We start from the raw sequence: 23,750 nt of genomic DNA, 5'->3' as shown, positions 1-23,750 counted from the left end.
AGGGCAGATGGATGCAGGAGAAGGGTGAGCTATGAGATGGTATGAGGATGCAGGGCAGCTAAGACCCTGATTCTCCATCTTCTGCTCACCCCCATAGCTTTCATTAATATCCAGCATGAGGCTTTTGCATCCCAGCAGGAGGCGGACATTGCGGGCTGTGTTTCCATACCTCTCCAGATCACTCTTCTCTTTTGCTCTCTCCCACTCAGCTGGGTACACCCTCTCTACGGAGTTAGATACTGCTCTCTGAGGGATCCTGGCTACTGGCTTATTTTCTCCTCATCAAATACCTCTCTCCTTCCTGCAGACCTTAGTGGACCATAGGTGGGGTTGGATGTTATCATCTCAGATTCCCCTCATCGGTATGCATCATGCTGCGCTGGAAACCCTTTGTAAATGGAAGATGAAGCCAACATTTGGAAATCAAGGGTACCATATATGCTGACAGATCTTCATGTACATAGTGTTATTGGCCTAGCCCTACCATGGTGTGGAGGCATTTGGGAGATTCAAAGGTGAAGGAATGCAGCTGGGATTTAGGAAAGGGATTTACCAAAACAGACAATAAAAGCAGATCTGACCCAGGGCTACACTTTACTGATGTATTTTCTGTCCCCTCTACACTAAACACTGACCAATTTAAAAATAGCAGAGAAAGCCACATGAGTTCTGTGTGTCCTAAGTTTTCAGTCAATGCAGAGAGGTCCAGAGGAATTCATCGTTCTCTTGGTGACTGTGCTTAAACAGGCCACCACTCTCTGGATCTACGGCTCCATAGCTACGCTGCCTTCTGGGCACACTGATGTGGGACATGAAGCCTTTGGTGTCTGTCTTAGTTTTATCCCCTGTTGCTGTGATAAAATAGCCTGATGATAGCATCTTATGGGAGAAAGGGTTTATTTCCGTTCACTGTTCACAGTTCATCATGATAGGGGAAGGCGAGGGAGTAGGAGCTCGAAGTAGCTTGATAGCTAGCTACTGTGAGGTGGAGAAACTCCTCTGACACACGTTCCCACTGGCATGATGCTGTGCTCAAATGCATATTCAAAGCAGTGCTAGACTGAATCCTTCGAAACTGCGAACCAAAGTAATGACCTGACTTTGTAAAGTTTGTAAAGCATTTTGATCGTGGCTATGTAAAAGTCACAACCCTTCTCCTTCTGTTCTAGAATTCTGGTTGAACCTATAAATCTTTCCCCCAAGCCAACCTGCACAGAAAGCATGTTCTGTGTACAGCCTCCTCCCTGCTGCCTCTGAAGGTTGAGCTGAAGAACTGCCACAAATCTACCTAAAAGGGAAGTGTCTTCCCTCTCCGCTGTATATGCCAAGCCTCAAATGTGCTCTGAATCCCAGTTTTAAATGAACAATTTACTGCAAGACAAACATTTTTCTTGGAGGTAAATATATGTTGTTTAAGTTTTCTAGCTGCAACTCTGGTGAAAATGCAAGAGTTAAGAACCAATAAAATATCTATCCTTCACCCAGCCAAATCCTGTGGAATCTGTTTTGCCACTTCCAAATATAAAATATATTTTTCTGAAGTCAAGTGTTCACTAAAGCTGTCTCCACTGCCTCCCCATGCACTGTTCTTTTCATACTGCTGTCATACTGCCAAAGCTGTTGGGGGATTTATTTTTAAATTTAGAGATATGAATTTGGCTTTCCACTCGCTTTCAGAACCATTTAAGTTTCTTCAGCTTTTAGAATGATGCTCTTCTGTCAAGAGATGCCCTTTTTCTGTTAGATGTTTGCACCATTGGATTAGTCAGGGTCCTCTAGAGGGACAGAAATAATACAACAATACATATTACAAATGGGGTTTATTAGCTTGACTTACACAAGGGCTGGGTAGGTCAACGGTGACAATCTGCGTGCTGGAGAAGCTGAGGACACAGGAGCTGCTCAGTCTGGACTCTCATGACTCTCATGTCTCCATAGTCCTAATCTGGTCCCAGAGGACTAGAAGATTCTAGAGAGCCTCTGGTCTTCAGTCCATGGTGGAATACTGAGGAAGATGGGTGTTGATGTTAGCAATTGCTGGCAGCAACAGTGCAGAAATAATTCCTCAGAGCTCCCTGTCAGGATTAAGGGTCCAAATAGGTTTCATTTGGTTTGTCCTTCTCTGGGTTTCTGGTCTTGGCTGACTAGAGACAAATGTTTACTCCATAATCCAGACAGAAGTACCTGGACTCAGCTGCACATAGACTGGAAGTGCCCTGGAAAGTGGGGCCTATTGTCCTTCTTCAAGGTTATCTGGTCCCCTAGTCCTGAATATAACTGGTGGCATATGTAAGAGAGAGTAGAGGGGCAGGGGCAGGGGCAGGGGCAGGGCCAAGGGCAAGGAGTGGCAGATGGACACACTGAGTTCCCATAAAACAAACCTTAAATATGATATTTTTTTAGAAAAAGAACTTATTTTGGTGTGTGCATGTGTGTGTGCCTGTGTAAGTACACATATATGCATTCAGCTATCAGCAGAGGCCAGAGAGAGTGTTGGATAATTAGAAGTGTAGTTATAGGCAGTTGGGTACTGGGAACTGAGAACTGGTCCTTTGGGAGAGTAATAAGTTCTCTTAACTACCAAGCCATATCTCCAGGTCCCATTTAAGAGATTTGAAATACCATCTTCCTTTTTGAAGAGGGAAAACATTTCTATAGTAGCTGGAGGCACTATATATTGATGACTCTGTTAAAAAGTTAGTCACAGGATGGAGCCCTGCTTCCAAACTCAGTGCTTTAACACCAGTCTAAGAAGCTCTGACACTGCTTCTTAGTGTCACTGAGATCAGTAAGATGATCTCATGCTTGGATTCTGTCAGCCAGACTTCACCCTGATAACCCCTACATCATATTCTTCTTCTAACCCACCCCCAGTTCACAATTCCTATGCTCTGGCCAAGCCTGGTAAGTTCACTGTCCCACCCCTAAAGGCCCCTGCACTCATGCCAACCCTTATGTAGAACCAGGGCTCATGCACAGTGATTTGGTCCAGTCTGAGAAGCTGTGCTTGTTCCTTCCCAAGCTTCAAGACTAGATCCAGATGCACAACCTATGAGACAATCCAGCCTGCTTTATCCATATCAAAAACAACCAATACAAACCCACATGGCCAGGTCTCATCTCAAGTACACAACAGTGTGAAAGGTCAAAGCAATATGCTCCTCCCCCTATCTATCAATCTTATAGAAATGACCTTCAGTGAAGATTATCTGGTAGAACAGCCATAAACTTCATCAAAGGAGCTTAAATAAAATGGACATAACTCAATGAACTTACAGAGAACGAACTCGAGGACTAACCAAGTGATCCAGAAGAAAACAACCATAAGGTGGAATGAAATTATAAAAGCTACCCAGAAGCAGAAGACTAAATTCAATAAAGAGATAGAAACCTTGAAGAGAACTCAAGCTAAAATGACAGTAGTGCAGAAGAATTGAAGAACCCAATAAGAAACTCAAGAAAAAGGATCAAGTAGAAGACAGACTTTCAGGTCTCAAAGGTAAATCGAGGTATTAGACCACATAAGCCAAAGCTATGAAAAAAATCAGGAAAGGAACATACAAAAAAAACGTGAAATACCATGAAAAATCCCTTCAAACTATAGTCATAGATGAGGGGGAAGAATCCTTGGACAATAACTTCAACAAGACATTAGAAAAAACTTACCCAAATTTATGAAAGATACACCCACACAGATACAAGAGCACAGAGAGCACCAAACAGACTAAACCATGAAAGAAAGTCCCCAAAGCATATCATACATACATATCATATATATGTATAAGAACATAGTATAAGTATGTTCTTATATATACAGAAGTATACAGGACAAAGAAAGTATATTGAAAGATGAGAGAAAAGAAGCTACATATATAAAGGAAAACCAATCAGATAGCTGATTTCTCAATAGACACTCGGAAAGCCAGTAGAGCTTTGAAGCAAGGCATACCAAGTCCAAAAAGATCATGTCTTCAGAATTAGGCTATAGCAACTAAACTGTGACAACTAAAACCATTTGCCACAGCTGAAGGAGAAGAAAGAAACTTCCCATGCTACAAATAGGCTAAAAAGTTCATGTTTACGAAAACAATCCTATGGAGAAAACTGGAATGGAGTGGGGTTGGGCGTGGGGGTGGGGGTGGATGTCAGGTGGGGGGTGAGGGAGGCAATATAAGCAGGCTAAGATGCCTAGAAAGAAAGCCCACAAAGTATAAGCACTGGAACAGTGAGTCAGGGTAAATATCAGAACTCAAGGCTCATGGCAAGTTATTAGTTGAATGAGCCGCATATTCAAAAAGTTAAAATCAATACAAAAGGAGATTCTGAGTAACTTACCAGTATTTTCAAGATGAGCTTGGAGGGGGGTCGCCAAAATTCAGATCACAAGAGGAGAGTGAATTCATGTGTATCATTGAAATCTATCTCTAAGCCATGTCTGATAGTGCCGGACTGTAATCTCAGCACTTGGGAGGTTGAGGTAAAAAGAGTCTAGCCTACCAGGACTACATTGTGAGTTCAAGGCCAACCTGGGAAAGTTAGTAAAGCCTGTGTTGGGGTAATTTTTCCAGGGTTTCTGCCCGACTCTAGCTCATATAGCTCCCGAATAAAAGACACAGAAACATGGTGTTTTTGTTAAAGCTTTTCCAAGCTCTAAGCCTGGAATGGGCAGTTCTGAGCTATTCTAACCTACATCCCAGCCACAGGCTCCATGCTACTTACTGCTTGAGTCTCACCTGGCCTGGCTCTCTCTGTCTGTGTGTGTCTTCAGGGTGAGCTTCTCTTGGCTACACCCTCATGGTCCATGCTCATGCTCCATCCTGCCTCCTGGCAGGCTCTTTCTTGACTCTCCATTCTCCTTTTCGTGGTCGCCCTTGAAACCCCTTACTTCATCCTAAGTCCTGCCTTCCTGTCCTCTCTGCCCAGTCTTAGGGTCTTTTTGTTAACCAGTCATGGACTATCGGGGATCCTTCTTTACCGAACATTGGCTAATACAATTCCCCAAGACCAAGGTGCAGTCTGGTCAGGGGCACAGGACTCAGCTTCTGAATACACAGAGCAGAGGGTAACCCCAACAGAACTGCTTCAAAATAAGAAGCAAAATGTAAGCTGATGATGTGCTCAGGTGTGGGATGTTTTCCCAGCATGTACAGGGCCCCAGGGTTCACTCTGAGTGCTCCCCACTCCCTGTAAAATTCCCAGTGTTAAAAACTATTTGCTATGCATTTCATTCTTACTAAAATTTAACCCTGATATGCCAAGCATCAGGGTTACCAAAAGTGTCAGGGTTTTTTTTTTAAACCACTATGAAATGTATGTATGTCTCTCTTTTATAAAATCTAGCTTACATGTTTTGAAACCTACTTTTTTTACTCATTGGCTTGAGACCATAGTGTTGATTTGAAGTTATGCCTCAACTGGGGCTCTTATTTCTTCCCTCTGTAACAGAATCCAGTCATGTCTGCTAGCTTCACTTTGTTAAAATCCAAGGTGCTGTGTATGAGCCGCACAAACCCACTCTGAAGGCATGACACTCGGATGCGTTGGGGTCTACCTGCGACACATGCAATGGATTTCTTTTAACCTCACATTTTTTTCCTTTTATGGTTATTGGTATTCCTAGCCTTCCTCATGAAGGTTGCGAATAAAATATCAAGATAAACAATTATCAAGAAACCAATGGGAATGATCTATCTGGAATGATCTTCTACCCATATTTGAATTGTAAATTAAATGAGGGTTGCTAACTTGGATTAAAATAATTTTCAAAATGAGTCTCTTCCCCATTTACTCACACTTAGTAGCAAGCTTTCTGTTCTTAGTATTCAAATGAGATATATGCATGAGTGTTTGTGCTTACAATGAGAGATAACATGCAGGAATGTTAATGTTTATAGATGACACCCCTGCCAGCTCAGAGTCTAGAGGTTGCTTGGTAGAACTACAAACAGCAAGTGGGGTGTGATAGGTGCTGGGGACCGTGGCTAGACTCACAGTCTCATCAGCACCTCATAAGCCTCAGTGTCTTCATCCTGGAAGTGAGAGCCCAAGACAGATTTTACCTGCACCTAAGTGATCTGGGGGCTGCAAGGACCCCGTGGGAGCCCACAAATGGCCTCTACAGAGATGACAGTTTATTTTCTAATAGAAATATAGAACTGAGATGATCTTAAGATTACTTGGATATACCAAAAGAAAATAAATGTCTGACCCAGGAGCAGGTGATGAGATCCTTGAGGTATCTTGTTCTGAGAATGGCTTGGGTGAGAAGGGTGAAGAATTTGGAACCTGGAGGAACCTGGGTTTAAAATGTGCCCGCAACCATTTCAGGGTGCAGTACTTGGCACCCAAAGAGTATACAGAAGGCAGTGGGCATCTGGTTATTTTAAAATGTGCCTCTTCCAGAGAGAGCTGTGTATTCACACACACACATGTGAAAATAAACTGCAGAGTTTAATCTTCTGGGGAAATGCTGTCATCTTCTCTGGTATCCAGTAAGGTCCATATTGGATACTGAGCTTTTTCATAAAAAAAGCAAAATGAAAAATTTCCCCATTTCCTCAACTCTAGTCCAAAACACCTTCTAAGTTTGGATGCATATATATATAAAATGTCGCAAAAGAGGATGTGGAAAGAGAACTTCATCATTCTGTCTCTTCCCCCTCTGAGTGTATGTTCACAGAACTCTTATCTCCTGTTGCTACAGACAGTTAACTAATAGGAAGTCTGAGTAGAGACATGAGGACCAAACCCAACACAGACAGTTCTAGGGTTGAATAGGAGGATTACTCCATTCCTACTAGGGTCTGAGAGGAACCTCAAGTGTTCAGAGGGGCATCATGTATAACACATATTCTACATACATGGTGGAGAAACGCTGTGTAAGGAGGAGGTCGCAATTTCAGCAACAGAAGCGCAAACTATGTTTGATAGGTTAAAACTCTATCCTTCCTCCCAGGTATCAGATAAACATGGGTGGGTGGCAGTCAAGGAGCTGTGGCTGATTGCCAAAACCTTTCATTTCTTGCAGGTCTGAAGGACAGCTAGCCCCCAGGGGTGTGTCTCTCTTTTTCCCACACGTACCTCCTGTTTCCTTAGGCTGCTGTGCTCTGCAGCCAGATGGTTTATGTTCACCCTTTTCTAGAAGCCTTGGAAAATGAGAATATGATTACACCTTTTCCTAACCACAGCCTGAATTTCTGAAAGGAAACTCAAGAATTCCATTAAATTGTTTTTAATAAGAAAAATAGAAAAGTCCCAGATTAGAAGTTATAAACAATATGAAAGACAAGGAAACCAAAGCATGTGCTATATTTGATTAATTAGAAAAAAATAGAATTCACATTTAAATGATATATAATTCAGTTGCATAATAAACATGTAAGCATTTAATATAAAACTAAATAATTCAAATTCCCTCATCTTTCTATTCATTTATCACCCTGTTCATTTTACAACCCAAATGCTGGTCCCATCCGTGACAAAGGGAGAGTTACCAACTTGCCCGTGGGAAGCCCATTTCTCCGAAGAGTGTGTAAATGGTGGCTTCTTACTCTCCTACCTGGTACTTTGCAAAAATAAAATTTGGATTTCACGTATGCAAGCAGTAGACTGTGGCATTACATCACTGGCTATTTGAGACAGGCTGGGATGGGATGGTTTCAGAGGACCCTGAGTTCCTACCACCACTGTGCCTGGTCAGATTGATATCCCATTGTCAGATTCAACAGTCTGACCCATCTGTGAAACTAGTGATGTCTTTATTGGTATCACAACTATAGGCTCATTATAAAACCACACAAAGTTGCAACATTGTGCAGGAAAGATTTGTTTCTTAAGAAAATAATTTAATTGCTTGCAGCACTCTTCAAGCTTGTTTTAGCTGCTGCACATGTATCTTCTGGCCATACTCTGGCTGTCCATGAACACGGGGTCCAGGGAGGCCACCTTGGCAGCAATGAAGGAGTGGATGCAGTGGAGGACCGCCGTCAAATCCTGGAACTCCAGCTCCTGAGGGGAAACGAAACAGGACTGTGGTCATTGGCAAGATGCTTTATGGCAACTTTTAGCAAATTCAGTTCTTTGTGTACCCCAAGACTTGTTCTTCAAGTAAGTACAGTACATAGTGAAACAGGTAAAGTATAAATAAGGGCAGCATAGCACAATCAACATATATTTATAAAGATGGATATACTGTTGTTTGTATTGGTACTCAGACAAGGCAGGCTGTGTCTCTTTAATTTCCTAATCTCCTAATCTCCACACAGGGTGAGATGCATGTCCACTATTCAGCATTCCTCCTTAGTTTGTGCTAGGTCTTAGTCCTGAAGATCAGAGTTAAGGTTTATGTCTTCACCACAGGCGAAAACGCCAGGGCTAACAATGACAAGGGGTCAGAGTCTCATGGTGGTGGGGCTGGCTGTTTGCTGACCCTGGTTACATGTGTACATTCTTCCATGTGTAGCTTGTAATGGGCATTTTTAGAAGGGCAGCCAGAGTCCTGCTGCATGAGCAAGGGAGAGACCTTGGTTCCCCCACATCCAGTTGTCATGTCAACAAAAGGAAGAAGTGATGCCCAAGAACAAGGTTCTTTAGAAGATGGTGGGCTCCTTACATATAACGTAAAAATTATCTTAAATTCCAGGCCACCTTAAAGCTCTCAAAGACTAATATTGAAGAATAAAACCTATATAAGCTGATACAATTATTTTAAAAGTAATGATGATGATGATGATTAAATATAATGATAATAATTAAATTATTATTATTATTATTATTATTATTATTAATGATTTTGTGAGTGCCACACACATGGAGATCAGAGGACAACTTTGTGGAGCCAATTCTCTTCTTCTACCATGGGTTCTGAAATCAAACTCAGGTCTCCAGCCTCTGGGCCATCTCACTGGCCTCTGAGATCATTCTCCCCCCTACATAATTCCCCACACAAAGTTCCCAGCCCCAACCATCAAAATTAGCAATGAGCCTGCAAGGGTATATGCAAGTTGAAGTCTTCAAATGTCATGCTGCTATAGAGAAGCGATGTTAGTGTCTTGGGATACAAGTCCAACCCAATCTGCCACCCGTCCAACAGTCAGAAAAGGTGACTTCGGTATATCACTGATGATTTCTTTCTACTCTATGTTGTTTCAATATGGTGAAGTTCCAATATGGCAAAGAACAGCACACTTCCTTTTATTGACATGCCATTTATTAAATTTGAGCCAAATTCTTTCATAGTCTAAACTGCCGAGACAAGACCATGGAGAAAACGTCATCATTTTCAGGAGGACAGCCTGCTCAGGCGTGTCAGTCCACTAGTTGCACCTCTTGAAGCTGGACAGGCAGGACCTCTGGGATGGGAGTCAGCACACCTGCCTGCAGGAGAGATGGCAGCCCATCACAGGTGCTGACGTCCTCCTGGACCTCTGATGTTTTTACTAAGGCACTTCTCTTCCTAAGAGAAGGATCTAGCTGAAAACTAGCTTCTACCTTCCTTCACAGAAGGCGCCGCCCTCATTCCTCTTTTGGTCTCTCCTCCATTCCTTTCAGAAACTGTTCCTTTACTGGTGCTCAGAACCATGAGCCAACCAGAGTGCCAGGAGAGGGTGACCCAGGAAAGGGGACAGGAGAAGTTGAGCTGCTGGTACAGGGAAAGGGTAGTCAGAATGTTTTATTACTTATGATTTTTCTCCATAAGAGAGAAAGACCAAGGAACATTCTTGAACAAACACAATATTCTTGAAAGCTTACCAACACTCTACTTCAATCTGTCTATGTTCCTGATCATAATCATCTTCTCAAGGGCGTAAGTGGAAGGACAAAGCCACAAAACCCCATATGAGGGATGCTTCCGCAGCTGTGCTTTACATACAAAAGCTGAAAATTTGCTTTACAAATTCCTACGATTTGCTCAATAACAGCACAGCACGCACTGGAAGAAGCAGCCAGATGGTCACTGGCATTGAGACACACATCTCAAAGCAGCCTTGGAATTTCCTGGCATGGTAATTTGAAGCCACATCAAAATTTTTTGAAAAGGCCATCTACCACAAGAGAGTCACTCCATGCAAAATCTCAGCCAGGAGTGTGAGCTTCTGAAGCAGGAAGCAGTCTTGATCTACACACAGAATCTGAACATTTTACAGAACATCCTTGGTTCAGGCAAGGGCCTAGTCATGGTACCTGCTGCTCTGCTTGCCCCCTAAGCAGATGCTGCCAGCAGGGCCATCCTGTACTACCCCTTTGCAAGAGTTTGTGAGCCAAAGCCATGTTTAGCCTCTATGGGGATAGGATTTTCATAGTGATTCCAGTATTGCCTCTGTGTCTGCCACTCGCTGCTGGTCCCATAACCATGTGTCACAGGTGGTGGTAGGCTGCCAACTCCCACCTGCTGAGAAAGAGACTCTACACTAGAGTAGGAAGTCATACAGCAGGGAGACAGCAACCACCTCCAAATTTGTCTGACAGGCCTGCGGTATATTTAATAAAGATAATTCTTTTTAAAACTCGTTTGGAGAAAAGCCAAGAAAGCCATATAGCATCTGTAACTATAGACTGTTGCTGCTCCTCTCCCATGACAACTGAGCTGTCTTGTCCAGGAGTGACACATGCTTGTTTTTTCAAACATATTTGACATTTTGAGAATGGGGGCTTCCAGATGGTCACTGGCCACCAGTGCAATGGAGCCATGAGAAGCCCAGATTAGGATGAAAACCTCCTGATCCTTGGTGTGTTATACTGCTAAAAAAAAGGGGATTTTCTACATTTAATCATAGCTTATTGTCGGTGGAGCCTCAATTCAGCGTCTGAGTAATAAAGAGGGCAAATCTGGAAAGAAGCCCTGACCAGTGACCAGTGCCAGGCCAGGTTGGATGGGAGTTGATGGTTGATGTCCGTGACACAGAGATATCACCTCACAATTCTGACTCTGGCTCCTCCATTTACTGGCTGGGCAGTCAGGTGCCAGTGCCAACTGCTCTCCAATGCTTTTAACATTCGGTACTACCTCTAATGTCAACAATCATGATTGCCTTTAAATTACTAATGGCTTGCCACATGGCTAGTATATTTTTTGAAATTTACTCCATGAGTCTGGTGTGGTTTCTGATCAAATACAGCGAAGGGCTGAGCAGAGCAAGCAGGAGACTGTGTAATTTCCCTATTGGTGAAACTGTAACCCCACAGTGGCTCCCTTAGCATGCCTGTGTAATTAATTAAGATGGCTGAGGACAGGGATCAGGGGACAGTCACTGGAGCAACATCAGTGTGAGAGGGATATTATCCCTTTATCAACATAGCTTTGTCAAATCAATAACATTACCTCACCTCAAAATTACAATACAAAGCAAGATAAAAGTCAGAAACCACAATTCCAGTTTTAAAATGAGGAAATGGAGTTCAAAACAATCTTCCAAAATGACAAGGCCAATAAGTTGTAGAAATGTCACTTGACGTCAGGGATCCAAGGAGCCCCTTAGGACTTCCCTGTGCTCCCCCTGCTAGAGTTTTAGGAACTTGATCCGATAGTGTCACTATGTTGTAAGCTGTCAGAGAATGAGAGTTACCCCCAACAATCCTGCATAACCAGGATTCTTGAGGTTCCCTGTAGTGCAGAATTTCAGCCTTTTCCATCTTCCCTATTCTGCAACAGTGTTTTGTCTTTTTCCTGGGTATACTGACAGGTGTGTAGTGCTGTTGAAGGGATATCCATATAAGCCATCTGCCATCACACTGAAGAAACATGGCGAGTAGCCTCACAGAAAAGGTATCAAGAAAAGGAGGAGAAGGTAATTTTGAAGGTACCTTCTTCCCTTGTGTACCAATCCTCCAATAAAGCATTTTTGCATTTATTGCAGGGGCAGAGGTGGAGACATTCTAGGAAGGGGCAGGAGCCAAGGACCAAAAGCAAAAAGCAGATGGTAGCTATGGGTCTGTGCATGCGTATCAGTAGGGAGAAGCTATGCTAAGTAGGTTCTGAGAGATCCTTACACAAGAGAGCACAGCCCTTCAGAAGGCACAGGGAGCTATGGATGGAGGATGTATAGGAGGCAGAGGCATGCCTGTGGGGCAAGGACACGAGACAGAATGGGACAGAAAAGAAGAAGGCCTATGGAAAGAAATTCCTTTCAGGAAAGGACATGAGTCCATGACAAAAGATGAGGGCTTGGGTTAGGGTAGAAGGGAAGGAAATGTCAGCTTTGAGAGGTGCAGATCTATGCAGGGTTAGGATTGCTCTTCTTGGAACAACCAGAATAAAAGACCCACAAAGCATCAGGACTGCACCAGTGAGGCTTGTGCTCTCCAGGAATGGTAAAGCAAGCAGTGTGTGTGTGTGTGTGTGAGAGAGAGAGAGAGAGAGAGAGAGAGAGAGAGAGAGAGAGAGAGAGGTGGGGAGAAATGGAGAGAGAAGGATAAAGACAGACACAGAGACAGAGAGACAGAAACACAGAGATACAGAGACAGAAACAGAGAAATGGAGAGAGACAGAGTAAGAGACAGATATAGACAGTCAGAGAACGAGAGACAGAGAGGAGTATTCAGGAGAAGAAGGGAAGATCAACTCAATGTACAGACAGTTTGGATCTTGAGGGGACTAATGCAGAGAGTAAGAATAAATTGATCTCTTCAAAGGAGGTGCCTCTTCTCATTTTATTTGGAATTTACTTGTATCAGGTAGACCAACTGTGGTTTCACTTTCTAAGTCTTATCCACATATGACTCACTGAAACATGAAAATACTAGAAATTTCCAGAAGTCAACAATTTGTAAGTTTTAAGTTGCCAATTAATTTGCGTAGCTTGATGGAACCATACACTCTCTCCTCTTTTCTACTGGGGATGGGAGGCAACCTTTTGCCCAGTGAGTGTGCACTGTATACACTGCCTGCTGCTAGTCACTTAGGAGCCATCTGTTATCACACCAACTGTCTTGGCACCACAGTGACCCTTACTCGGCTTAATGATGACCCTAAAGTAGAATACTGATATTGACAATTCAGATAATGACAGAAGAAGACATAAACTGCTTCCCTTAAGCAAAAGGTTAGGGTTATCCTAAACTTGTATAGGAATATTCATATGGTATACACTAAAGGAAACATAGATGCACAGGTTTCAGTGTTTAATTACTTTTAAAATGATTGTGGCAAAGTTCCTAAAGGAACTTAAGGGAGGAAAATTTACGTTGGCTCCAGATTTCAAGAAATTGCCATTCATTGTGGAAGACATCAGGTAGGGGCTGCTCGTGGTGGTGTTGGGGGGTATGGAGCATGTGGTGGTGGCAGCTTCTCACATCTTGACAGATCATGAAGCAGAGAACTCAAGCCAGCACCAGAAGAAAATATATAACCTTCAAGCCCTACCCCAGACAGCTCAGGTCTGTTAGTTGGAGCCCAGTACTAAAGTTTCTACAGAGTCTAAAATCATCACTAGAGATGAGGACCCAGAGTTCAGACACACATGGGGAACATCTCAGCTGCAACTCCAACAGGTATCAACTGTGACTTCTGGTAGCCACTGGGTCAGGGATGTGTAAGAACATGGAAACCCTGTCATCTCTTCAAGCAAGTTCATATTTGTCTTAGTCACTGTTCTATTGCTTGAAGAAGTACCCTGACCAAGGCAACCCCTATAAAAGAAGGCATTTAACTGGAGGCTTTCATACAGTTTCAAAGACTTAGTCCATTGTCATCATGGCAGGGAGCATGGCAGGTGCATGGTGCTAGAGAACTAACCTAGAGCTTTCCATCCTGATCTGCAGGGAGGCAGAGAGAGACTAGGTCTGGCACAGGCTTTTGAAACCTCAAAGCTCACTCCCAGTGACACACTTCCTCCAAAATGGCCACACTACTTAATCCCTCTAATTCTTTCAAATAGTTCAACTCTATGTTGACTAAGCATTCAAATATATGGGAACTATGTGCCATACTTATTCAAACCACCACAGTATTTGGTAGGTTTTGAAAACAAATATTTTAAAATGTCACCCTCAAAATTGGCATTGTAAACTGTCTGTAGGCTGTGGTCTGTGTTATGAGATAAAATCATCTGTTTTCTTAGATTCACATGATGTTTTTCAAAGAAGGACTCATTCTATTTTTTAATAAATTATGTGTATGGTTATGTGTCTGTGCCAGGTATGTACATGTGACTGCAGGTGCCAGTGGGAGCCAGACCATGGCATCAGATCCAACTAGCACTGCATTATGGGCATTGCAAGCCGAAAGGCACGTGTGCTGTAAATTGACCTTGGTTCTTCTACAAGAGCACTGTGTGCTTTTAACCACCAAACCATCTCTCAAACACCTCTGGTTCACATTCTTAGTCTTTCTCCTTCAGTAAATAACAGAATTACAAATTAATGCATTTTATTGACATTTGCTGGATTTTTTTTTTTAAAGACAAACATGACTTCTCCAAGTAACCTTGATTCTGTCACATTGGTGTTTCCACATATTTTAAGATGAACGAGAACCTTGGGCAAAGCTGTTTTAACTAATACAGCTTTTGTAATTTGCACTGGCTCCAGGGTATCTCACACACATACCGAGAGCAAAAGAAGCTGGGAATGAAGAAAGTCTGTGTGGTTTCACTCACACCCCCCCCACCCCCCCTGTGCTAGTAAATATTTTATTTGGAAATTTCCATGTTCTGACAAAGATAAATAACCCCTACACATTTTATTCAACCAAAGTCAATATCTTGAAGGACAGTATAGAATTTCCCTCATTTTAATTTAATGTCCAGGGGGTAAAATATTGATAGTGATGCCCTGGAAAGATACCTTCGGGTTATTCCAGTGTACAAATAATTTACAAATGCATGAGGCTGGCACTGGCTCTTACTCTGATGCTTTGCCTTGGAGAACATCAACCTCTGCAGGGATACCCAGTGTAGCCTCCTGGCTTTTCTTCCTGTCCTAGTGAAGACATAGGATAACTTCTATCTTTCTTTTTAGGGGGACACACCCACCCTTGAGCTTCTGTTTCCCTTTTTTAAATAAAACACAGTGCTCAAATTCACTTTTCATTCTATCATTAACATGAGTTGCATCTTTGAGCCTTCACTCAGCTCCAGGGGCGGGGAATATCAAGAGTACACTCACATTCCAAAACACAGATGGAAATTGGGCCCAGCTGTCTCTGCTTGTAGAATCCGTTATGTCATAAACTATAATTAGAAGCAAAGCGATTAATGAAATGGATGGGGAGTAGAAGAGACAATCTAGGCGGTTCCCTTGCACAGAGGAAAAAACAAGTTTACAACTTGTGTGTGCAGGGGCAGCTAGATCAGCTGTGCTTCAGGCTGACTAGCACTCTCGTGGTGCTTGCCCATGGGGACAGGGTCTTTTCATATGTGGAGATAATCCTTTCACAAAGATCCAGTAACTCATTTTCTAGATATCCCCTCGTTCCAGGCAGAGACTCATCTCTGTGATGGTTCAGTCAAGGATCACTTCCCAAGGGGGTGGGAGTCCTCTGCCTTTCCCCAAATCTAATGGCACCTGGAAAGTGGTATCTATGCTGTAGAAGAGACACAAGACATAGGATGGGACAAAGGGACCTCTTGGGGGCTTTCTGATCATCTAATTGGATAGCGTTTACTTGTCACTAATGAAATCTTTAAATTTCAAATAAAATTTCAATTTTAAACAGACATTATGATTCATTATTATCTTCAAAAAGCTCATAGCTCATTAAAAAAAAGAATCATTTCCAGAGTTGGGGTGAGCTGGCTTTGAAGCACACTGGATGTGTATTGTCCTGAGTTTAAGTGATGGGATGGTTATAAGCACATCCCATGCCTGCCCACAGGTAGAAGCTTCTGGAGAAGCCTGCTGTGATAACGGAAACAGTGCTATCAGCTGAGATTCTATGCACACCCCCAAGTCCTGTTATAGCCTAATCCCCAGGGATAAGGGACTTTTGGAGATGGCGGGATCACATGAGTGGAGACCATATTATGGGTTTGTGCTCTTGTTTAAAAGTCCCTTCACTAAGGGAAGATACAGAGAAGGTGACATTTGTGAATCAGGATGTCTCAGATGCCATAAACCAGATCTGGCTGGATGTAGGATTTGAAGCTCCCAGGATTGTGAACAGACCTGTCCTCAAAACACAAACTACATGCTGGTGTCCACAGGAATCCACCTGTCTCACTCTAGAAAGAACATCCCAGTGTCTGATTAGGCTAGTTTTTTCCTGCCTTGGACTCTTTTCTTCCTTCCTCTAGCCTAAGGGGAGTTAGTAGTAAAAGCTTCAGAGATCATTTTTAGGGGACAGGCTTCCCACCTGCTTGCCTCGCGTCAGGGTCAGCTTGTTCACGGAGCTTAGGATGCCAGGTGCCAGAGAGCCTCAGAAACCAGCTCCAGCCCACATCCTAGATGGGTAACTGTATCATCATGTTACCACTTGACCCAGAGTGCCTTCTGATGGAAGAAGAGTTACACAGTTGCTTAGAGATTACATTTAACTCTGCGCTTCTGTTAATAGAGTAGTTCTATTTTCATGGTCAGCCAGGACACGGCAATTCTAATTCCACAACAGGCAGGACACACACAAAACAAAATGAAGCCAAAAAAAGCCACCTGCTATTGTGTGATGAATAAGGGGTGTGAGTAAGCTTGCATGGGAGCAGACTCAAATGACTCTGAGGAACAATGGAACCAAGCACTGCTCCTGAGGGGTGCTGTATCCCTGTCTCTCCTCTTCCTGCTGCAGAGATCATTCAGCTGTCCCTGGTCCCTCCTCACAAGCAATGTAACAATCTGTGTAAGGGCTAGAATGGGTTTTCCACTCCACTTTGCTTCTTCTGACTTTAAAATAGTTTTTCAGTGTGACTAACAAAGCAGCATCAGTAATTCATGCCTGGCATTGGTCTCTGTGGGGAGACTCCACAGCAGAGTTCTCTTTGCTGCCTGCTCTTAGTTCACAGTTGCTCACACCCCGTTCTCCTCTCTGCATCGGACAGGCTTCATTGACTTCCTGATGACAGAGACCACTCTTACAGACTGAAAATTACATGCTATTGTTTCTTCCAAAGACAGAATTATGCCTCATTAGACTGTGCTTTGTTACAGGGATACAGATGGGAATATTAAAATGACTGTATTAGTCTGCAGTGATGAAAGTACTTCATTTTAATAATAAGAATAATTTTCTTCTGAGAAATTTGTAAAACTCTGGGTGTATTTGGTAACCCTCCCCTCTTGTTCCCCTCCTCCTCTCTTATCTTTCCCACTCTCTTTCTTCCTTGAGACACGGTCTCATGTATTCCAGGGTGATGCCTTGCTGCATAGCCAAGGATGGCTTTCAACCTGTGACGCTCCTCTACCTCCCAAATGCTGGCATTGCAGGCATGTACCACCGCACCCAACATTTTATAGTACTTTTTGTATTTCTGTACTAAGTTTCTCTTTCTTTCAGTGTTAACATACTGATTTAAAATGGATTCATTAAATACATGTACAGTGGACTTCATGCTGCAAAGTTAACCTATCTAAAAAGCTCAGTCTCAAACACAGAAGAAACCGTAAGAAACTTAAACGTAGCCAATAAACCCAGAAATAAGGTGTGTGTGTTGGGGGAAGGGGGAGTCACATCACAACAGGAGCTAGCTGTGGGGGTGGGGACAGGTATTCCACCATTACCCAATACCGTATCTCCTCATAATCTCACAGTTAAGTCATATACCTATGGAGCTAAATAGAACTCCAGGAAAGTAAGTCTTTCATTTATGAATATTTTAGAAGTAGGGGAGATGGTTCAGTTGGCAAAGTGTTTTCCACACAAGCATGAAGATCTGAATTCATATATTCAGTAACCTCATAAACACAGCATCTTCTGTCCCAGCACTGGGTAGGCAAAGACAGGTAGGTAGATGTCTGGAGCTCACTGGCAGCCAGCCTAGTTGAATTAGTGAGCCCCAGTCCAGAGCCAACAATAAGGCAGAGAAGAATTTAGAAAGACATTAAACATCAACCTCTGGCTTCTACACAGAGTACACATACATGTGTATGTGCACATACATGTACATATGCACATGCCTACATGAGCACACATATACCACATACATACACACATGCATGCATACAGAGAAAGAGAGAAAGATAGACAGAGAGGGGGGAGAGAGAGAGAGAGAGAGAGAGAGAGAGAGAGAGAGAGAGAGAGAGAGAGATCAACTGACTGAATGATTGAGGATGTGCGCTAACTCCAAGAACACCTATAGTTTTAATTTTTTCCCCTGCTTCATAAACTAAGCAACTGCAACTGGGGAGGTTATTTCTGAGAGGAGCAGGGTTATATAGGTGAGGCATCGCCCCTGTTTCTTTCCCTCATCGTGGTGAGCTTGGGGCTGAACCTGCAGAAGCCTCCAAGGCTTGGAGGTGCCCCTCGTCCTTGCTTTACTTCAGTTAAAGCCTCAGCCTTTTTGTGCTCCGTCCTTGCTTGTGTTCCTGGAGAAGCCCTGGTAGTCTGAGATGTGTGAAGGATCAGGGTTGGGCTGTGTCTTAGTCAGGGTTTCTATTCCTGCACAAACATCATGACCAAGAAGCAAGTTGGGGAGGAAAGGGTTTATTGAGCTTACACTTCCACACTGCTGTTCATCACCAAAGGAAGTCAGGACTGGAACTCAAGCAGGCCAGGAAGCAGGAGCTGATGCAGAGGCCATGGAGGGATGTTTCTTACTGGCTTGCTTCCCCTGGCTTGCTCAGCCTGTTCTCTTATAGAACCCAAGACTACCAGCCCAAAGGTGGTACCACCCACAAGGGGCCCTCACCACTTGATCACTAACTGAGAAAATGCCCACAGCTGGATCTCATGGAGGCGCTTCCCCAACTGAAGCTCCTTTCTCTGTGATAACTCCAGCCTGTGTCAAGTTGACACACAAAACTAGCCAGTACAATTGACTCCTTGTCAACTTGACACACAAACACATCACTATTAAGCCTCAACCCTTACTTTCTTATTCATCCCCAAGATCTAAATTACTTTAAAAGTCCCACAGTCTTTACATATTAAAAGTTCAATCACCTTAAAATGTCCAATATCTTTAAAATTCATAGTCTTTTAAAAGTTCAAAGTCTTTTAACTGTGGGCTCCACTAAAATACTTTCTTCCTTCAAGAGGGGAACATATCAGGGCACAGTCACAACCAAAAGCAAAACTCAAATTCCAATGGTTCAATGTTTGGGATCCAACTCACGATCCTCTGGGCTCCTCCAAGGGCTTGGGTCACTTCTCCAGCTCTTCCCTTTGTAGCACACAGTTTGTCTTCTAGGCTCCAGCTGCCTGTACTCCACTGCTGCTGCTGTTCTTGGTGGTCATCGTATGGTGACCAAAACACTGTTGACTTCTACTGTAATTAGGCTTCACCAATAGCCTCTCATAACATGGTGACAAGCCTCTTCTCCTATGCATGACCCATTCAAGTCCTGGGCCATCAATTGCAACTGAGGCTGCACCTTCACCAATGGCCTTCTGTGGCCTCTCACTGTGCCAAGATCCTCAGATGCTCTTCATGACCCCTTCATGCCTTCAAAACCAGTACCATCTGGGTGACTCTTACACAGTACCAAGTCCAGCCACAGCACAAAATATAGCTGTGGTTATCTCTGTAACACACTCTCTGTGCTCTCAGAAAACACTTCCCAGAAGATTTCATCTCAGTGATGCTGGTCTCTTCTTAATCACCACTAATTTCTTAGCTCCAGCTAACCAGCATCAATAGTCCCAGTAACACAAAGGTTTGCTTTAGTGGTTCTGGTACCTTGTTACTTACAGCTGATTCTTCAGCCCCAGCTAACCAAAACCACAGAATCTTCACAATCAAAACATGGCCACTTTAAGAGTCTTTAATCTTCCCTCTGAAATTTCACAAGCTAGGCCTCCATCTTCTGCACTGTTCGTAACATTGTCTTCCAAGCTCCTACAGAACTTTCCACAGCTTTTCTAGCTCAAAGTTCCAAAGTCCTTCCATAATCCTCCCCCAAACATGGTCAGGTTGTCACAGGAATACCCCACTACGCTGGTACCAATTTGTCTTAGTCAGGGTTTCTATTCCTGCACAAACATCATGACCAAGAAGCAAGTTGGGGAGGAAAGGGTTTATTCAGCTTACACTTCCACATTGCTGTTCATAACTAAAGGAAATCAGAACTGGAACTCAAGCAGGTCAGGAAGCAGGAGCTGATGCAGAGGCCATGGAGGGATGTTTCTTACTGGCTTGCTTCCCCTGGCTTGCTCAGCCCGTTCTCTTATAGAACCCAAGAGCACCAGCCCAAAGGTGGAACCACCCACAAGAGGCCCTCACCACTTGATCACTAATTGAGAATATGCTCCACAGCTGGATCTCATGGAGGCATTTCCCCAACTGAAGCTCCTTTCTTTGTGATAACTCCAGCCTGTGTCAAGTTGACACACAAAACTAGTCAGTACAGGCTGCAAGTCTGTGCATCTGAATTTGTTGAGATGTATCCACATACCTCCCAGACATTTCTATGTATGCACATAAAATTTCTCATTTTTTTCTTAAAAAGATCTTTACATGTTGTTTAAATATTTTAGTTTAGATTAAATTCAACTATTAACTATTATTATTATTAAACTAATTTAAACTAAATTAAAAATTTTTAGTTTAAATTCTTATTTACCCGCTATATTCATCTCTATAAATATTAGGTCCTTTCTCTCTCTCTCTCTCTTTTTTTTTTTTTTAAGCAACCAGGATGGAAATCCACCCAATCCAAGCTAAGGGCTACAGGGAAGTTAACATTCATTTCAGATCACTTCATGACAATTCTCATTTGTCACAGGCTGACACATCCTCCCCTTTATCAACACAGCTAACCATCGGTTGACTGACCGATGGTTAAAAGATAGGAAATTATACCTTAAACTCCACAGTGCCACCTGCTAAGGGGCAGCTTAGATGCCAGGCAGGCATGTGCTGTTCCTTCAGCATGTGTTCCAGGGAATCTACCATGAACCAACATCCTCGGGACCCTGTGACTCCCGGGCTGAAGGAGGGACAGGCCAGATGCAGGGAAAGGTGACAGGCCCCTCCCTGAAGAAATCCTGACAGGAAAGTTTTGCAGGTCTCTCTCTGCCTCACTCTCCCCATAGTAATCCCCACTCAGACCCCAGGACTTGGCTCATGGTAGAGGGTCGGATACAACCTCTGGAGACCTCCCAATGTGCTAAGAGTCTCATCCCGTCACTTTTAACCGTAACACAGCTAACCCCAGATTAGATCTTCATAGGTTGTCCCCACCCACTCCAGAGCTTCATACAGCTTCCTCTGGTTTAGGGCTCTATAGCTTTTCTGTTTCCCCCAGTTTATCACCTCAGGCCTCCACAGTCTGCCCTTACTGCAGCGCTCCACAGTCCTTCTATCTCCACCTCAGGAATCCAAAGCCTGAATGTCCCATCTAAGGGACCCACAGTCTCCTACTTTCCTTCAGGGCTCCTCATCCTTGAACTGTCTGTAGCCTGCCCAGTATGTACCTCTACAACTGGCTTTGGCCAATTATTCACCTAGAAAAACCAAGTAATTCTATATAATTTCTCTTCTTCATAGAAAGCAGTTCTGAAATGTTCTTTCGTGGAGTAAGACAAGGGCAGGATAAAAATAGACCCTAATCCTTCACATATAACAATGTCATGTGGGTTGTGTTGCTCAAGTTAATTTCATAAGAAAGAAATTCAAGGAAAGAGGTGACATTCTGTCTCTAAACAATGCGTATGTATTACACACACACAAGCACACACAAACACACAATCTTTTAATGCACTAAATTTATACTTTCATTTGACTTTTTAGTTTGTATTATAGCTAGTTTGTTGATGACATATTTATGTAAAAACATGAAGAAAATCTACCTATTAATAATAAAGAGATACCTCAGTGCAGTGCTTCTGAAAGGGGACAAAGGGCTTTTTCTTACATTCAGTGCCTCAGACATTCTATCAGACAATGCAGCTTGCAAAGCTCCTCAATTAGATTTTGGTTTCCAGAGCATTTTCAAGCTTCGACCTCCTGCTGCTATTTACTAAGCAAAATTGTGGATTTTGTTAGAATTAAATACTTTGTTTCATCTGTCACAATCTCAGGTCACAAGCTCTCCACAGAAAAGCATCAGCCCCGAGTTCAGTTGACTTCTGACTCTGGGCTGAGCGTGTCCCCTCTCACGAGGCTGTTCTTCCGCTGGCCCCTCCCCCTATGTGTCTGAGTGCAGGGTGCACAGGCGGTACCTTTGTTTCGATCTGCTTGGTGTCCAGATTCTGAAACAGCAACTTTACTCGAGTTTTCCCGTCATCTGAAGATCCCTTAAGCTGAGAGAACTTGAATCTCCAGAGTACATTCTGCAGAGAGATGAGACAAATGAGTGACTTATAAGCAGGCTTATATTTAATTAATCAATTCATTTACTTAATATCTGGTAGTAATATAAAGAACCTATTGGGTAAACGCCACTTGCTCTGACATATCCACCTTCAGTGTGTAGAGGCTGACGCCATGCCCAGCCAGCTCAGGGTCTCATACTGGCCTCTCTCGTCCTCACCCTGCTTTTTCCCTCCTAGGTTTCCTGTATCTACCCTGGAAGGTTCCTAAGACCCTTGCGTCCTTCTTTACTTACAGAACTACAAAGTCCACTGAAGTCTCCTGCCCTGTAGGATACCAACCCACTACAATGCAAAGCTAGGCTCCTGGTTGATCACCCCGCCATGGCTACATCCTACCATTCAGCCGTGGGTTCCCAAGAACCACCAGGAGGACACAGGCAGCGCCGCCTTCCACCAGGACCTCAAGTGCCTCTGAAGCCCTTGCTGAGGTTCTTCAGAGGTAAATGTGATCATCTCAGTCCTTAGGAGGCTGAGACAGGAGGGTAACCACAGTTTGAGGCTAACTTGGTTCACATAGTGAGCTTCAAGACAGCAAAGGCTACCAAGGGAGAACCTGCCTCCCCAAAGAAGAAAATGAAATCTACATTGTCCTAGAAAAATACCAGTGGGGGTTAGTAATGTTTTAGTAACTACAGGCTGTTTCTAATGCAAACATCATTTTCTAAATGAACAAAGTATTTTCAGTGTTAGACAGACAAGGAAGAGGGAAATGGAAAGTCTCAAAAATGGCTCTGTTCCTCTAGATGGTGAGGCGTGTGCCAGGCCAGCCACACTGGCCTCAGGATTCTTCTGAGATTCTTCCATAGTGAACTGAGGACCTGAATCAACAGAAAGGTCTGGAAGCTCATGCTGCTTTTATACGTCAAGACATTTGGACTCCACAGAATCTTGAGAACCATTCACTACATCCTTGCATTTCCTCTGTGCTGAAGCCAAGCCTCTGCCTGCTCTGGCAGAACTGTGTACCAGGCTGTCTTCAGAGCAGGAATTAAGAGAACATGAAAAATCTTACCCCAGTCACAGCACAAGAGTGCCACTTTCATCATGTGGCCCTTATTTGTGGTGATAGAAGAAAATGATGTCTTGCTTCTGTTTTGGGTGTGTTACAAAACATCCAGGGCCACATGGAGAATGGGGTGGTCAGCAGGCTTAGTCGTGTGTGTGTGTGTGCGTGTGCGTGTGCGTGTGCGTGTGCGTGTGTGTGTGTGTGTGTGTGTGTGTGTATGAGCCTTATGCCCTCAACATGGCGATGCCATAGCATCTTGGGATGTTTGACACTTACTTAGCTCATTGTCTTTAATGACTCACGGTCATTCATCTCAATTTTCAAAGTTCCAAGCTTTCTTTCATG

General features: G+C 43.4%; 1 protein-coding gene across 1 annotated transcript in view; it reads right to left on the bottom strand.

The window, feature by feature from the left end:
- Positions 1-7,367: 7,367 nt before the first annotated feature.
- Sntg2 (syntrophin gamma 2) overlaps positions 7,368-23,750 on the bottom strand; it is a 215,740-nt gene continuing 199,357 nt past the window's right edge. The window contains exons 16-17 of the mRNA XM_052184744.1: positions 22,247-22,357; positions 7,368-8,007 (exon numbers count right to left, since the gene is read on the bottom strand). Of these exons, the coding sequence (XP_052040704.1) occupies positions 7,876-8,007; positions 22,247-22,357 (243 nt within the window). The 3' untranslated portion in view covers positions 7,368-7,875. The remainder of the gene's footprint in view (positions 8,008-22,246; positions 22,358-23,750) is intronic.

This window comes from Apodemus sylvaticus, chromosome 6 (genome assembly GCF_947179515.1).
Source record: "Apodemus sylvaticus chromosome 6, mApoSyl1.1, whole genome shotgun sequence".
Classification (NCBI taxonomy): Eukaryota; Metazoa; Chordata; class Mammalia; order Rodentia; family Muridae; genus Apodemus; species Apodemus sylvaticus.
Note: the sequence above shows the minus strand (reverse complement) of the source record. Positions and strands in the feature narration are given on the sequence as shown.